This window comes from Leucopleurus acutus (genome assembly GCF_964270905.1).
Source record: "Leucopleurus acutus genome assembly, chromosome: 6".
NCBI lineage: Eukaryota > Metazoa > Chordata > Mammalia > Artiodactyla > Delphinidae > Leucopleurus > Leucopleurus acutus.
In genome coordinates this window covers 24,346,701-24,363,763 of record NC_139149.1, presented here as the reverse complement: position 1 = coordinate 24,363,763, position 17,063 = coordinate 24,346,701, and the positions used below count along the sequence as shown (strand labels likewise).

Here is a 17,063-nt window from a genome sequence, read left to right as displayed (position 1 = left end):
TCTGTGCCCAGAACGATCCACTTCAAAGCCTTGCTGACCCACTGGGTTGGGTTTCATTCTTTATTAGTGAGTGGACATATGCTTGTTTCATAGGGCTTTTGTGTGGAGACCTGCCTCATTAAGTCAAATTGAGAACTGTCTTTGAAGCTGGACATTGCTTTGGCGCAGAACAGATCACAGAATTAGACAAAAGCGCTACCCAATCAACTTGCCCCCCAAAAGGTCGACTGATTTTTGAATATGCATGAAATGTGTTTTAATTATAACTGTAACACCTACTTTTGTAGACATCTCTTGTTTAAGGTAATTTGTTCATTCTTTTTCTAGACAGTTTTCATGAGGTCCACACTGGATATTAAGCTCTGGTGGGCAAGAGATTTTATTCCAACCATGCCAGCGATGGTGTGTGCATGTAGTTACCACCACTAATTACCTTATTATGGGAACAGTTTGGATGGTTACAGTTTCACTTTCAAAGTTTAATATGGTTCCCAGCTCTCTATTCCCAGTTGTTAAATTCTCAGAGCCTCAGCGGTCATTTGACTGACAACTGCTTGACCATTTTCGTTCTGAAGCTGGCCCTTTGCTGCTTCAGGGCACACTGGGAAGAGAGGGTGTTGCAGGTGAAGTCTGGACGCTTTTCACATCGCTCTTGAATTTTTTAAATTCTCGGATTTGACAAGTACAGTTAATTTTTAATTTCCTTCTCTTAGAACTTTGCCATTGATGTGTGAAAGGCCATATCAAATATATGAATAGTCTCACAAATGAGAGAAAATATCTATGAGGTCTTAAAATATTCTGAATAATATTTTCTTTCTTTTTAGCTGTCTCCGTTATGAGGTACAGCGCCTCTGCTTTTGGGTTTGCAGTAAGTAACCTGAAATGTACTTTTATGAAGTTTTGCACATTTCTCCTGAGCCTGCAAATCTCTTGCTGGGCTCTTAATTAAGAGGGTGGTTAGCAAATGAGAGAGAGCATGACAATCACCTTTTATGGAAGTGGCTTCTACGAACAATTATAATTTAATAGAAGTACACTGCAGTGACACTGTCTAATTCTCAACAAGAGATCAGGGCCACCATGTTTTCTGCATCTGGTTGAGAAGGATGCTTATAGGGTTTTAGCCCTTCCCGCCAACCTCCCAAGGTTTTAGGTTTGAAACTGGGCACACATTGGAGTGAACCATTTGCTGGTGTGGGCAGAGGTGTTGGGAGTTAAGATCGGGGCTGCTGGCACTAGGACGTCAGTCCGTAGCCAGACTCGGAATAACCAGGCTTCCCTGCCTGCTTCCTGATGGGTGTTGGTTAGAGAAAATGGGTCTCAGATGCTGAAAACTTGAGTGAAGTCTTCCCACATCCCTTTAAGAGAATGCTAGTGCTTGTAATTTTCCAGATGCAAAGTGGGGCGCGGTGACTCCTGCAGAGGAAGCTCCTTGAAGCAGCCCTCCTGCATAGCTTCAGGGCTTCCTGTACCTGAGGGTGTGTGTTCCTGTTCCCAGACCTACTTCTTCCCTTTGTTGTGGGGAGAAGTCGGGCTGGGAACAGGAACACACACCCTCAGTGTTTTGAGGCTTGCAGATTCTTTTCAGGATCTTTTGAAAGGTGTGGACTGTCTCTCCAGAAAAATGCCAAAATGCCACATACACGCACTCACACACTCCACACCACCCCCCTGCCCACCTCTCTCTCATACTCCTGTCTCTCTCCCCTCCTCTCTTACATTTCTCTCTCTCATGCATTCACTCGTTCATTTGAACAAAAGCATTGAATTTTGCATCCAATTTCACGGTGTTGGCAGACTTCCCGAGCCCCTGGGTGACCCCACCTTCTGGACCCCTGGACCCCAGGTATCAATAGAACAGTCCCACTGAGAGCCAGAAACACAGAGTCCTTGGCCTGAATCTTCTACTTGGGACGGGCAGGAAAATGCTGAAATTATCTTGCCTGCCCTGGGGAAATCAATTTCACATGTGTCAGAACAGTGTCCACATCTCCAGCGGGCTGGGAGCCAGAGGCCCCGGGAGCAGAGCCCTGCACACCAGAGTGTGGTTTCTCAGGCCCCAGCAGCGAGGGACCAGGGGGAGCCGTGACCTTGGCACCAGGCAGGCGTGTTGGGTGCCCTGGCTCAGAATTCCCAGGATTCACCTTGAGGATGATGAATGACCAGCATTGTAACGATGTGAAGCCTGTTTGCTCTGAGGTCACTGGCTCAGATGTTCTGAGTCACAGAACGCTTACCTCGTGTCTTCACAGTTGTGCCCTGTTAACTCTGGGAAACCACTAATACCGTGTCTCCTTCTCCTAGTTTGATGCCATCCTTGACGTCCTGTCTTCTGCGATCGTCCTGTGGCGTTACAGCAACGCGGCCGCTGTACACTCTGCCCATAGGGAATACATGTAAGTGGATTTTTGTCTTCTTCCAGACTGCAGAACCCTCGCAAATGAGGGGCACGTAATTAGGCTGTCAGCACAGCTCCCCCTGTAGCTTTGGTCCCGGTGATGAGAATAATAAGTTCCCCAAATTGCCTTTGAGACTGGCTAGTATGATATCAGCTATATGATAGGCCCCTTCTGCGATGGTCAGAGAGATGGGATGTCCCTTTATAATTCTCCCTGTTCTATGCACTTGAGTCTGGAGTGAATATTTGTATGCTCATTTGCCTGTCCATCCATTCATCTATCCGTGGATCAATCCGAAACTGCACGGCTCAGATTGGGACTTGGACCCCCAGGCCAGGACTCAAACCCTGTCAAACCCCAGTCTGGGACTTGAACCCACTGTCTTTTCATTGAAATCACACACCTGGTCTCAGGACTTACTGAAGCTCAAGTTCTTTATGTCTCGGCACAGAAAGAATTCAGTGAGAGACAAAGTGATAGGTATTTATTTAGAGAGATACACATTCCACAGACAGAATGTGGTCCCTGACTTATGGGGTGGCTAGTTTCTATGGGCTGGGCAATTTCATAGACTAAAGAGTGAGAGGATTACTCCAACTATCTTGGAGAAGGGGCAGGGATTTCCACTAATTTGGCCACCGCCCACTTTTTGACCTTTTATGGTGAGCCTCAGAACCATCATGGCTCTGGTGGGTGTGTCTCTTAGCGTGCTGATGTATACAGTGAGTGTATAATAAGGCTCACGGTTTTTGTCATATACTCAACGTCTGTGTCATTTTTTTTTTTTTTTTTTTTTTTTTTTTTGGCGGTACGCGGGCCTCTCTCTGCTGAGGCCTCTCCCGCTGCGGAGCACAGGCTCCGGACGCGCAGGCCCAGCGGCCATGGCTCACGGGCCCAGCCGTTACGCGTCATGTGGGATCTTCCCAGACCGGGGCACAAACCCGTGTCCCCTGCATTGGCAGGCGGACTCTCAACCACTGCGCCACCAGGGAAGCCCTGTGTCATTCTCTTAAAGGTTGTGCCCTGTCCCCTTCCCTCCTGTTTCAAATCCATCTACCAATCCACCCATCCTTCCATCCTCTCTCAATTTGTGTTACTGGAATCTTTGCTCCCTTGAATTTTTTTTTTTTTTTTTTTTTTGCGGAGCACAGGCTCCGGACGCGCAGGCTCAGCGGCCATGGCTCACGGGCCCAGCTGCTCCGCGGCATGTGGGATCCTCCCGGACCGGGGCACGAACCCGCGTCCCCTGCATCGGCAGGCGGACTCTCAACCACTGCGCCACCAGGGAAGCCCCGCTCCCTTGAATTTTTATGCTTTTTTTTTCTCCTTTCTTTTTAAGTAAGATGAGTTCTCCGCTGTAATTTACAGCAGACATCTTGAAGGCATTCTAAATTATTCTACCTGTCTTCTCTCCCTCTCTGTATTAGAGGATATTGCTTGCCCCAGTCTCTACATCTTGTGGGTGATGATTGTGTGTTTGAGGTACTTGTGTTTGTGACCTTAAAACGTGTGTCTTTCCGATTTCCATTTTTTTCTTCTCTTGGTAATCCCCAGGTTCCAAAGTCAGATCTGTTGGCTTTGAATCTCAGCTGCACAACTTGTCAGCTCTGTGACCATGGGAAGCTATCCTAAACTGGTCTATGCCTTGTTTCCTTACCTGGAAAAAAGGGGAAATAACAGTACCTCCTCATAGGATTATCGTGACGATTATGTGAGTGAGGTAATCATCACATATACGATGTAATATAATATTAGGTTATATATATTAACTTAGAGCAGTGTTTGGCATGTAGTTCAGTAAGCCTTAGCTGTCATTGTTATTAATTATAAAGGGGGCTCCCCTGGGACTGAGCCATCGCTGGTTATTAGAGCAGCAGCTTTATTCCACCTCGGCAGCGTTTGGACAGTTGAATACAAATGAGTAAATGCCCCGTGCTTTGTTGCGGTGCCCAGACAGAAGGTATTCTTGATGGGAGATGCTGTGTCACAATCAGACATACGAACGTTGAGTGTCAGGGGACTCGGATAGTAATATATCTGAGGTTGCATGTGCCAGATGGAAGGCTTGAAAGATGATGCCAAAACTGATTCGAGAATGAGAGCAACTTTTAGTTTAGTTGTTGGCTTTAGATAGAGCACAAAAGCTTCTTTTAAGTGTTAACTGTGTATTTTAATGTGCATTAGCTCTTGTAACAAATATAATTAAAGTATCAAATCTGTGATATCACAGATGATATTCTTTAGGATAAGGTTAATTTTTGAAAAAGTGAGTCAGCTTATTGGTTGAAAAAATTAAGAAACAATAGTAGTAAACTGATTTTGTAAAATTTCAAATGACGGTATTATAATGATAGAAGTTGAATCAACACTGGTCTAGCTGAAGGAGCAGTGAATGCATCTACCCAGGCTGTTGCTGGCTGGTATTTGAGGAATACAGTGAGAACAATCTGGAGAGTGCAGTAGAGACATATACTCGACTTTCAAGAGTCGGTCCCTGTGCTCTCAGAAGAACACATATTCTTTGGATTTATAGTTGCGCTGTCCAATATGGCAGCCACTAGAGGCTGGTCCTGAGAGGTGTTGTAACTGTAAAATACACACCAGGTTCCAAAGACATAGTAAGAAAAATAGAGTATAAACGTTTTATTAATAATTTAAAAACAATATCGATTACATGTTTAAGAATATTTTGGATGTATTAGGTTAAATAGACTATTACAATTAATTTTACTTGCTTGTGTTTACATTTTTAATATGGCTTTTAGAAATTTAAAATGACATATGGGGCTAATATTATATTTCTGTTGGGCCTTGCCCTCAGAAGAGAAAGCTCTTCCCTCTGCCTTCTCTTATTTTGGAGTTAATAACCCAGAATTTGATTTGCAATTCTAGGAGGAATTGAATTCAGTGTTTCTCAATTTCTCTCTTCTAATTTGCTTTTTTAATCTGATTTCCTTTATGCTAAAATGAATCTCTTACATATTAGTCACAAAGCCACAAATTATCGTGGCTTTTCTCTAGTGTTGGGATCTCTGTGAGCATTTGCCAGGTGGCCTGGAGTTTTTCCAACATTAAGGTTGATGACAAGAAATGTCATTGGTTTCACTGTTTTTAATGATCCCCAAACAAGTACCCTTTAAAAATGTGTATCTTTATTAATACCCATAAGGCAGAAACTCACAGATTTGCTTTGATAATTCCCAGATGGTTGTTCAACATGATGATACCCATGGATTCATTTGGAGATTCTTAATCTAGGGATTAAAATAACACTCAATCCCCTGTATCGCTGGCTTAGTTTAAAGTTTTAATCTCTGGCTCATCTCATGTAAATTAAAAATTCGTGAAATCACCGCCAGCTGAGAAACTGATGTTTGCATATGAATGAGCGTGAATGAATGATGAGGGGCATAGCCAGAAGAGCCTTTGGTTTTCAGTTAGCTGCTGGAGAACAAGGTTTGAGAGAATGGGGAAATACCCAACTAGTTCTTAGTTAACTCTTCTAATTTTCCCTCCTCAGCCTTGCTGCTTGATGACAGTGGGTGTGACGGGTGTTTGATGCTCAGAGGGAGAGAGCATGCATGCCTTCGCCACCATCACAGAGCAGAGCTCTAATAAGCTTTCCTTTGTTTCACACATTTTTATTGTGCCAAAAAACATCCTATTTACCGTCTTAAATATTTTAAGTTTATAATTCAGTAGTGTTAAGTGTATTCACGTTGCCGTGGGTCGTCAAATTCACAGAGACAGAAGGTGGAACACTTCGGTATTTTTAAACAATGTAAAGACATATTTGACTAGAGGATGGTAATAAGAATTGAACAATAATAAACCTAAGCTTCCTCATTTTTCACAACTAAACAATAAATACATTTCAAGAAATAGATGACAATACCTCATGCAAAATTCCAAAGTCATGTAGATTAACCCAAACTGTTTGTAAATTAAAAGACAACAGCAAAAGGTCACAAAAAGCCTATTTCTTTCATAGCATCATGGCTGATTCTTTTTTTCCTTTTTTTTTTTTTTCGCGGTACACGGGCCTCCCACTGTTGTGGCCTCTCCCATTGCGGAGCACAGGCTCCGGACGCGCAGGCTCAGCGGCCATGGCTCAGGGCCCAGCCGCTACGCGGCACGTGGGATCTTCCCGGACCGGGGCACGAACCCGTGTCCCCTGCATCGGCTGGCGGACTCTCAACCACTGCGCCACCAGGGAAGCCCCTATGGCTGATTCTTTAAGCAGATAAACAAAGTACTGTAAAGAATGGTCAAAACTTGGCCTGAACTGTCTTCTGGTGATTATTAATACCACTATTTATAGTTTTGTTGTCCAAGGACAAAAGCTGTATGGGATCGATCACCTTCTGCTGTTACTGGAACAGATCTCCAGGAATTTTTCATCTTGCAGATTGAGACTCTATACTCATTAAACAACTCCCTATTACCCCTCCTCTAGCCCTTGGTAGCAACCACTCTACCTTCTGTCTCTATGAATTGGACGGCCCTAGGTCCCTCATATAAATGGAATCATACGGTATGTGCCCTTTTGTGCCTGGCTTGTTTCACTTAGCGTAGTGTCTTCAAGGTTCATCCATGTTGTAGCATGGGTCAAAATTTCCTTCCTTTTTAAGACTGAGTAATATTCCGTTATGTGTATAGACCACGTTCTGTGATTCCATTCATCTATTGATAGGCATTTGGGTTGTTTTCATGTCAGCCATTGTGAATAATGGTGCTTTGAATATGGATGTACACACGTCTATCTTCATGACCCTGCTTTCAGTTCTTTTGGAAATACACCCAGCAGTGGGACTGGTGGGTCATGTGGTAGGACTATTTCTTCCTTCCTCCCTCCCTCCCTCCCTCCCTCCTTCCCTCCCTCCCTTCCTTCCTTCCTTCCTTCCTTCCTGATCTAGTTCCCTGAGCAGGGATTGAACCCACCTCCCCTGCAGTGGAAGCGTGGAACCTTAATCACTGGACGGCCAGGGAAGTCCCAGGATGAGATTTAATGTTTCGAGGAATCTCCATACTTTTCTCCATAGCAGTTGCTTCATTTTGTGATTCCACCAGCTAGTTATCTATTTTGAAAAGCTCCAAATTTACATCATCTTCCTGTGGTAGGAAATATGTATGTGGGGAAGGTGGACCATTGGGCTTATATGTGGTAACGGTTTTCAACAGGTGACTGTTTTAGAAGGAGGGGCAAGGGAGTCATTTGTTTGTAAGGGAAGGATTCTAAGAATACACTAGGATATCCAGCTGGGTGAGGGCTGGGAGGACCACAGCAAGGTTAATGGACAGTCACCGTTGGATTAGAAATCCTGCTTTGCTTGGCAGTTGGTGTGGGGCACTAACTTGACGGTGGGATGCTAAGAACCAGGGTTTCACAGGTGGTTCATTTGTTGGTGTGGATTTAGGGTGGGAGTGGGTGGCTGAGGTAGGGTGAGGACAAGAAGTCAGGGCCAGGTGTGAGCCCAGGCGTTTGGGGGCAAGGGAGCAGGGAGACACGAAGGAGTGTGGTTATAAGGGTGCGGTGGTGACGGTTGTCTTGGCGATAGTGGATTGCTATGAGGCCACGCAAAAGAATGAAGCATGCTTTGTACACTTATATTGGGATCTCCGAGGTTCATTAAGTGAGGAAAGCCTGGAGCCGAATCGTATTTAGTCTTTTCTCTTTGTGGATGCAAACCTCTTTTGTTAAAACCACACACCGTTTGGACATATGAAAAAAAATCTCCGCAAGCATACAAAGGAGACCAGCAGCAGGGTCGCCTCTGGGAGGGGGACTGGGGACAGAGAAAGAGGGGAGACACTTTATATCCTTTGGACCAGAGCTGTGCACTGAACTCTCTGTGATAATGGACACGTTCTCTCTACTGTCCAATACGGTAGCTATTAGCCACACGTGGCCCTTGAGCCCTCGACATGTGGCTAGGATGACCAAGGATCTGGATTTTTAACGTTATTTAATTTTAATTAATTTAAATTTATATAGTCACGCGTGTGGCTAGTCGCTACCGTATTGGACAAAGCCTCTTGAGCTGCTTTGATCATTTTACTCTTTTTTAAAAACAGACAAAGTTGTTAATAAATCACAATCCAGGGACTTGGAAATGAGAGAAAGATATTGAGGGGGGAAGGAGATGATGGAGGCAGAGGGTGTGGGAGAAATTAGTGTAAGAGGAACTTGGCAAGGTCGAAAGACACAGAGAATTTCATGCCTGTCTTAGCTCTTCTCAGCCCTGGGTACCATGTAAGGCCACAGGAAGTACCACAGCCTCCTGCTGCCGTCAGCTGCGGAGGGCCATCAGGATGCTTGCCTTGGAAGGTACAGCTGGGTGCTCACTGGGGGCCTGTGACGTTTTGCATATGATTGCAGCACAGGTGGGAGGGCCCCCCGAAGGCTCCCCAGTGCCAGCTGTCTGTTTGGGCCGTCCGTCCTTCAGCTCCCTGAGATGGAGAGGCGGAAGCAGATGGGAGGCTGTGCACCTTTACAGGCTTCTAATTCTGCCACATTGAGGCAAAGACGCAGCTTGGGAGGTTGTTCTCTTGTGCCAGATGTACCTCCAAATGGCATTATGCTCCGCAGCATATCGGAAGGCGAATGTGAGAGGTACAGAGGAATATTCTTAGAGAGATGGAAATCCTTTGTGTGTCTTCTCATGTGAAAAAGGTGGAGCGTGCTGGTTCTCACCCAGGCAGGGTATTTCTCCTGTTTCCTTTTCCAATTTGCTTGGCCTGAAAACTACCAGTTGACAGGATATCTTGATAGTCTTTTTTTGTTGTTTTTTGAATTTTATTTTATATATTTTTGTAAACAGCAGGTTCTTATTAGTCATCCATTTTATACACATCAGTGTGTACATGTCAATCCTAATCTCCCAATTCATCCCCCCACCCCCCCGCCACTTTCCCCCCTTGGTGTCCATACGTTTGTTCTCTACATGTGTGTTCTGTGTCTCTGTTTCTGCCCTACAAACGGGTTCATCTGTACCATTTTTCTAGGTTCCACATACATGAGTGAATATACGATATTTGTTTTTCTCCTTCTGATAGTCTTTTGATTCCTGGTTTCGGTAGCCCCCTTGCTGGTTTTGAAACCAAGCCAGAAATGGAAAAAGAAAACTGCTGCAGTCAAGTAGAGGATGGGTTGGTGATTTGCTTTTGGCGTCTGGTCTAAGTGGACCCCAAAGGCAAAGAGTTACACCAAGAACGTATTAAAATAGTACCACGGGGCTTCCCTGGTGGCGCAGTGGTTGGGAGTCCGCCTGCCGATGTGGGGGACGCGGGTTCGTGCCCTGGTCCGGGAGGATCCCACATGCTGCCGGCCAGCTGGGCCCGTGAGCCATGGCTGCTGGGCCTGCGCGTCGGGAGCCTGTGCTCCGCAACGGGAGAGGCCACAACAGTGAGAGGCCCGCGTACTGCACACACACACACACAAAAAAATAGTGCCACGTCCCTCCACCCCCCTGCCCCCCTTGTCAGGGAGCATTCCTTCTACCCTTAAACTGAGGGCTCTGGGAAGGTGAATCGCATTTCCTCCACGTTTGTCTAGTGCTCTTAACTTTACAAAGCTCTTGAAGTGTGTAAAGTGTGTTTTTAGCTCAAGAGCAGACCTTGAACTAGAAGAATAAATAACTTCCGAGATGACCTCCATGCCCGTTGAAAGCTAATGCAGAAGGTGGAGCCTTGATAGCAGGACATGAGCTGCTATCCTGAGCTCATCTGCCTGGAATAGTTTAGATTTAGTCTTGCCTGAAGGCAGAAGGGAGTTGCCTTCCACTGTCAGGAAACGAACATATGAAACCCGCCAGACACAGACATGATATTAATGGGTTGTGATGCGGTGGGCAGGATGTATTCGAGGAAGGAGGGTAGGCTTGGTCCCTGTTACCAGTTGAATTGTGTCTCACCAAAAGATGTTGAAATTCTAACCCCCTGTGCCGCAGAATGATACCTTATTGGGAAATAGGATCCTTGCAGGTGTCACCAAGTTAGATGAAGTCCTAATCCAGTACGACTGGGGTCTTTGTAAGAAGAGGAGACACACAGAGACAGAGGCACTCAAGGAGAAAATGACCATTTGACAATGGGGGCAGAGTTCAGAGTGATGTATGTACAAGCCAAAGAATGCAAGGATTGTTGGTCAATCCCAGCAACTAGACGAGACAAGGAAGGCTTCTGCGCTGTAGGTTTCAGAGGGAGTGTGAGCCTGCCAACACCTCGGTTTCAGACTTTGAGACCCCAAAACTGTGAGACAATAAATTGCTGTTGTTTTAAGACCCCCAATTTGTGGTGCTTTGTTATAGCAGCACAGGAAACTAATACTGTCCTGGAGAAGAATTCTCTGTCAGACCTGCACTCACTGGCTCCGTGACCTTCAGCGGTTTATTAATCTTTTGAAACTTAAGTTTTCTCATGTGTGAAAGTGGGAGGGCCATTGTAGCTACCAAAGGGCGTTGAGGTGAAGATTGAACACGATAGTGAATGGAACATCAATATACGCTCAAAAAATGTCAGGCCACTTCTTTTCCATCCCTAGAGTTTTGAAAATGTTTTTTATTAGTCAGTACTGGGATAGTTTCTCATTGTCTGCTCTACTGTTCTATTTTGCTTTCAAGAGTGTGGAATAAAAGACTCTGCAAAGAAAAATTGGAAAAACTGAAATACATGCTTTGGCATATGTAGAAAGTTGCTTTTGACCTTGAGACATGGGGTAGTAGTGTAGTGAGGTGATAAAAGGTCATTCCTTGATTTCCTGATTTCATCCCATGCCCCTCCTCCATCCCCCATTTTGGATCAAGACAAAGGTCGTAAAAGGTTGGGGTAATTCCTAGTGCCCCAAAGAATACAGTAAAACTCACTTGTTGTAGGACCTCCCCGAGCTAACATTTTGATTTATAGCTTGTGTGTGTGTGTGTGTGTGTACATGCACACATGTGCATGGTTCCGTATACATCATTTTTTTCCACATAAATAGAGATGATCTATATATACTCTTTTGGAAACTGGGTTTTCTCTGCTACCAGCACGGTTTGAATATCTTCCCATCTTAGGACCGAGATATGTTATTTTTTGACAGCTATGCAGTGTGCTATGTATGGATTTAACATATTTTGTTTAAGCAATTTTCTACTGAAGACATGGGTTGTTTTCAGTGTCCTGAAGTTAGAAACAACCTGAAATAACTACGTGACACATTTATATTTTAATGCTTGTCCTCTTATTTCTTTAGGATAAATTACTAGAAGTCTGGGTGAAATAATATGCTAAACTTATAACTGATGCCCGGTGTCAAACTGTGCTCCAAAAAAGGTCATACTGATTGACATTCCCACTGGCAGGGTTGAGGATGTATGTTTACTCACTTTTGCCCACACTAAGTGTTATCATTCATTTTGATCACAGCCCTTTGTCCAGGTGGAAAATTGAATTCTCTATGTTAACACACATTTAAAGAAACGTTAGTTACCAGTCTAGCCGAGCATTTTCACATATGTGTTTTTGGCATTTGTATTTCTTTTGGGAAATGGGTTGCCAGAATTTCAAATGGGATGAGAAGTCTTTTATTTCCATTTTGGGACGTTGCCCAGACTCTAGCTGGTAGAACTTCGGTGACTAAGGATGTACGACTTCCTTCCTGCTCTGCCCAACCCCATCCCCCCCTAATTCTTTCTTTTGCAGTGCCATATTTTTTTCTTTCGTAGATCTAATTACCTGTATTTAATTGATGTATTGGTATATTTGTTTATTGCCCATCGCCCTCACAAGATTTTACGCTCAGAAAAGCATGGGTATTCCTTGACTGTCATATTCTTTTCAACCCCTAGAGTAATGCCTGGCATTTAGTAGGTGCCGGTTATCGAGTTGCAGAATGAACAATTGAACTGTGGAACCCCCTCATCTTACGTAAATTTTCATAACCTTTATTAAGATGATAAGTATTTACTGAGCACCTGCTCTGTACCTGGTATGCGGGGCTGTGCGTTAGGTAGCGGTATAATTTAATGCTTGGTAGAGAAGGTAAATATTGCTGCTGAAGGCTCATGGCTGGTAAATGGATACAACTGGAGTGTGAACCTAGGTCTTACTTGCCTGGAAATTTGCTTGTAACCATTATGTAACACTGCCTCTCCAAAGGACCATTTGTGTGTCTTGGTTGTACCACTTTTTTGTCCTTCCCACCCCTGGAAATGCCCCTTGCTAGCAATTAGCTGCAACCCAAAATTGATTGGAGGGAGAGGGAAAGTGGAATTAAGAACTATACAGTATTCAGCTTGAAGTGCAGTCCTGGGCTTTGGTTCTGCGTACAGTGGGGAGATGGTTGGCAGCTGGCCAGGCAAGGGTAAACTGCCTGGGCCACCTCGGGGCAGTCTAGGGGCAGGGTTGGTCTTCCCAGGAGCTGGTGGTCGTGTCCCGGGTCGCCTGGCAATGGCTGCTGAGACGAGCACTGCAGCCCTGCGATGTCTCGAAGGCCTTGCGAATGAGGATCATTTGTCTTAGCTGCAGCCTGGACTTCTTCCATGCTCTTTGCAACTTTGGTTCCTGTTTTCAGACCAAGTTGGCAGCTGGCTAGGGCCTGCTGGATCCTGGGCTGAGGGCTTTGCCGTCAAGGAACTGGAGCCCGAGTTTGTCCATGGCTGTGGCCTCTCCTCTGACACCTGCTGCAGGATGGGGCATTTGCTGAGTGGAGAGCATTCTCTCTCCAAGAACACCGGCCGGTCAGTTTCACCCTGAAGATGGTCACCCTTTGGGATTTGGGTTTGGATATCCCATTGACTGTCATCCTTCCATCTGCCACTCTGGTCTGTGGTAGTCTAAACCACTGCCTGCGCTTTGAGGTGAGCGGACTTAGTTCTGAAGCCCTCTTTGAAGTGGGGAGATTTTTTTTATATATATAAATTCATTTAGTTATTTTTTCGCTGCGTTGGGTCTTCGTTGCTGCGCGCGGGCTGTCTCTAGTTGCAGCGAGTGGGGGCTTCTCATTGCGGTGGTTTCTCTTCGTTGCAGAGCATGGACTCTAGGCACGCGGACTTCAGTAGTTGTGGCACGAGGGCTCAGTAGATGTGGTGCACAGGCTTAGTTGCTCCACGGCATGTGGGATCTTCCTGGACCAGGGCTCGAACCCGTGTCCCCCCGCACTGGCAGGCGGATTCTTAACCACTACGCCACCAGGGAAGTCCGAGGCCCTTCTCTTTGTGACCACCTTTGTCAGTGGGAGACATTGGCAGATACTTTCCCTTCTCTGCGGGGTCCTATTTTCAGAGGAAATCTCTGTGGGCTTGGTTCCTCCATTGTTGTCTTTGAAGGTTCACAGTCAGAATTTTCAGGGCATATTTCCTCTCCCTTCAGTCTCCTATCGAACATTTTAAATTCAGTTTTGCATAGTACTTGCCACTAATGACTAATTAATGCCAAAATGTTGGTGCTACTTATAGCGGGTGGTGACTTTCTTGTTTATACTTTCTGATTTTTGGAAAAATATTTTACAAGGTACATGTGTTATTTTTGTAATCCTCTCAAGCATCCTTTATTCCCATTGGGGGAATAGAAAGGGCAAGCCAGTGTCGGAACAAAGACTAAAGCTCTCCTCTCCTCTCTGTTTTTACTGCCTGCCTGTGGGTGCTACTGTGCTTACCATCAACGCCACCCAGTGCTTTTACATACGCTTACTTCCGTGATGAAGTGACCCACCGCAGTGCCTGTAGCCTTCCTATGGGTGGTCATGAAGTTGCCTTGATTAGAACTCTGGTGACTTTTCTCCCCGGTCTCCTGCCTTGCTCTAAATAGAGGCACCCTTTGAGCTCTTAGTCAGCATGGGTTTTACAGGCATCTCTGGCTGATTCAGCTTATTCGTATGACTAAATAGAAGGCACCTAGAGGGATACTTGAGTTGGTTTTTTATTTCTTGGTTTTTTTGGGGAATAATTTCTATCTACCTCATAAAATTGTTATGAAAAACAAATGAGATAATATAGGTCAGTTTCTTGTCACAGTGTTGCTTGTTACGTACAGTAGGTGTTGGATAAGTGGGGGTTATTTTTATTAATTAAAAAATATTTATTTATTCACTCATTTATTTTGGCTGCACTGGGTCCTGGCTGTGGCATGTGGACTCTTGGTTGTGGCATGTAGACTCTTAGTTGTGGCATGCACGTGGGATCTAGTTCCCCGACCAGGGATGGAACCCGGGCCCCCTTCATTGGGAACACAGGACTCCTGCCCACTGGACCACCAGGGAAGTCCCAAATGGGTTTTTTTTTTTTTAACAGTAGGCTTTCCAGACGAAATAGAGATAGGTATGTGTTTTTTAAAATAGCTTTACTGAAGCAGACTCACAGATCTAGAGAACAAACTAGTGGTTAGCAGTGGGGAGAGAGAAGGGGGGCAATATAGGAGTGGGGAGTAAGAGGTACAAACTCTTAGGTATAAAATAAGCTACAAGGTAAACAACAAGGTCCTACTGTATAGCACAGGGAACTATATTCAATATCCTATAATAAACCATAATGGAAAAGAATATGAAAAAGTATATATATTTGTGTAACTGAAGCACTTTGCTATACTGCAGAAATTGATACAACATTGTAAATCAACTATATGGTAATAAATTATAAAAATAGAATAAGAAATATAAGCTACAGGGAAATGTTATACAACATGTTGATTATAGCCAATATTTTATGACTATAAACGGAGCATAACCTTTAAAAATTGTGCATCACTATATTATATACCTATAACTATATAATACTGTATAGCAACTATACTTCCATAAAAATATAAAAATAGATTAAATTATAATTCACATAGCATACTGTTTATGCGAAAGTGTACAGACACATCAATGGCTCTTAGTATGTTCACAGTTGTGTATCTATCGCCACAGTCAATTTTAGGACGTTTTTGTCGCCGCAGAAAGAAGCCTCACTGTCTTTAACTTTCACTGTTCCAAACCCTCCCAATCCCTTTTCCCTCTTCCTAGTCCTTGGCAACCACGAATCTCCTGTCTGTCCTGTAGTTTTGCCTATCCAGGACCTCTCATGTAAGTGCAATCATACACTGTGTGGTCCTTTACTCGGCATGTTTTCTTCTTTTCCTTGGTCTGTCACTTAGTTTAATGTTTTCAACATTTCTCCACTTCATAGCAGATATCAGTGTTTCCTTTCTCTTTATTGCTGTGTAATATCCCATTGTATGGATGTGCCACATTTATCTCTTCATCAGTTCATGGACATATGGGTTGTTTTCCTGTTTGGCTATTGTGAATAATGCTGCTGTGAACATTTCTGCGCAAGTGTTTGTGTGGAAATATGGTTTCATTTGGGGGGATTCATACCTAGGAGTGGAATTGCTGTGTTGTATGGTAACTCTATGTCTAATATTTGAGGAATTGTCAAACTGTTTTCCAAAGTTGCTGCACCATTTTACATTCCTGCCGGCAACTTACGAGGGTTCTAATTCCTCCACGTTCTTGCCAGCACTCGTTATTACCTGTCTGTTTGATTCTAGCCATCCTAGTGAGTAGTATCTTTTTTTTTTTTTTTTTGCGGTACACGGGCCTCTCACTGTTGTGGCCTCTCCCGTTGCGGAGCACAGGCTCCGGACGCGCAGGCTCAGCGGCCATGGCTCACGGGCCCAGCCGCTCCGCGGCATGTGGGATCTTCCCAGACCGGGGCACGAACCCGTGTCCCCTGCATCGGCAGGCGGACTCTCAACCACTGCGCCACCAGGGAAGCCCTATTTTTGTGGTTTTGATTTATACTTGAGGGTTCATATGCTTTGGAAAAATCACCTTTCTCTTCCCTTGTTTTACTCCTGGTCTTGATTCCCAAGGACCCTTTAGAAGGGTCCACCCCTTTGCGCTACCCCTGCTAGTAAAGTGGCTTGTGTCTGGAGAAAGCGGCCTCCAGGAGGCCCTCCATCCCACTGATGATATCCTCCTGGCCTTCTTCTGGCTCTGCAGAGTCTGGCTTTTGGCCTTAAGAGGCTGAGGCTCGGTGTCATTAATGGCACAAGGACAGGGGACTCAGATTAATCAAGCTTATAGACCTGACTGTAATAACAGGATGCCAATTTATCAGTGGATGCAAGGTATCTCCATTATAAGACCTTGTCTGGGTATTCACGTGGTTTTTTCCATCTCTATCCTTGTATGTAGACCCATGTAGAAATCCCGGGTATTGGAAGAAACAGGGGTTATGTGAATGCAGTGTTCTGTGGATTCAGGCTCTGAGAGCCTGATATATCCATTTGTATAGCAGACATACTGCTCAGGACTAAAAGGAACTACCTTTGATACCAGGATAGTGCCCGAGAGTCTGTCTCCTTTGGGAAGCATACTCTGGAGGGATTTATCATATTTGTCTTTATGGTTAATTTTCTTCTGTGTGTTTCCCTAACTGACCAACCCCTTTCTGTTTTATGAGATTTTTCTTCTGTTATGTTGACAGTATCACCGTCTTCTAGCAATGGAGACTTCCCATTCTTTTTTTTTTTTTTAATTCCATATTTTCTGAGTGCCTATGGGCTCTAAACATACAGCTGTGGATTTTATAGTCTGGCAGGGAACCAGGGCCAGAGAGCCAAGGGATTTTTGTAGAGTTCCTATTCTGATCTGCTAGGTTTTGATCTAAAAGTTTAACTCTAAAGACGGTCTTA

At 44.6% G+C, this 17,063-nt stretch overlaps 1 protein-coding gene across 1 annotated transcript in view; it reads left to right on the top strand.

Moving 5' to 3' along the window:
- Positions 1-17,063, top strand: part of TMEM163 (transmembrane protein 163) — a gene marked incomplete at its 5' end in the record, with an annotated part of 261,271 nt that overhangs the window by 169,900 nt on the left and 74,308 nt on the right. Inside the window, 2 exons of the mRNA XM_082840637.1 lie at positions 828-871; positions 2,308-2,399. Of these exons, the coding sequence (XP_082696763.1) occupies positions 828-871; positions 2,308-2,399 (136 nt within the window). The remainder of the gene's footprint in view (positions 1-827; positions 872-2,307; positions 2,400-17,063) is intronic.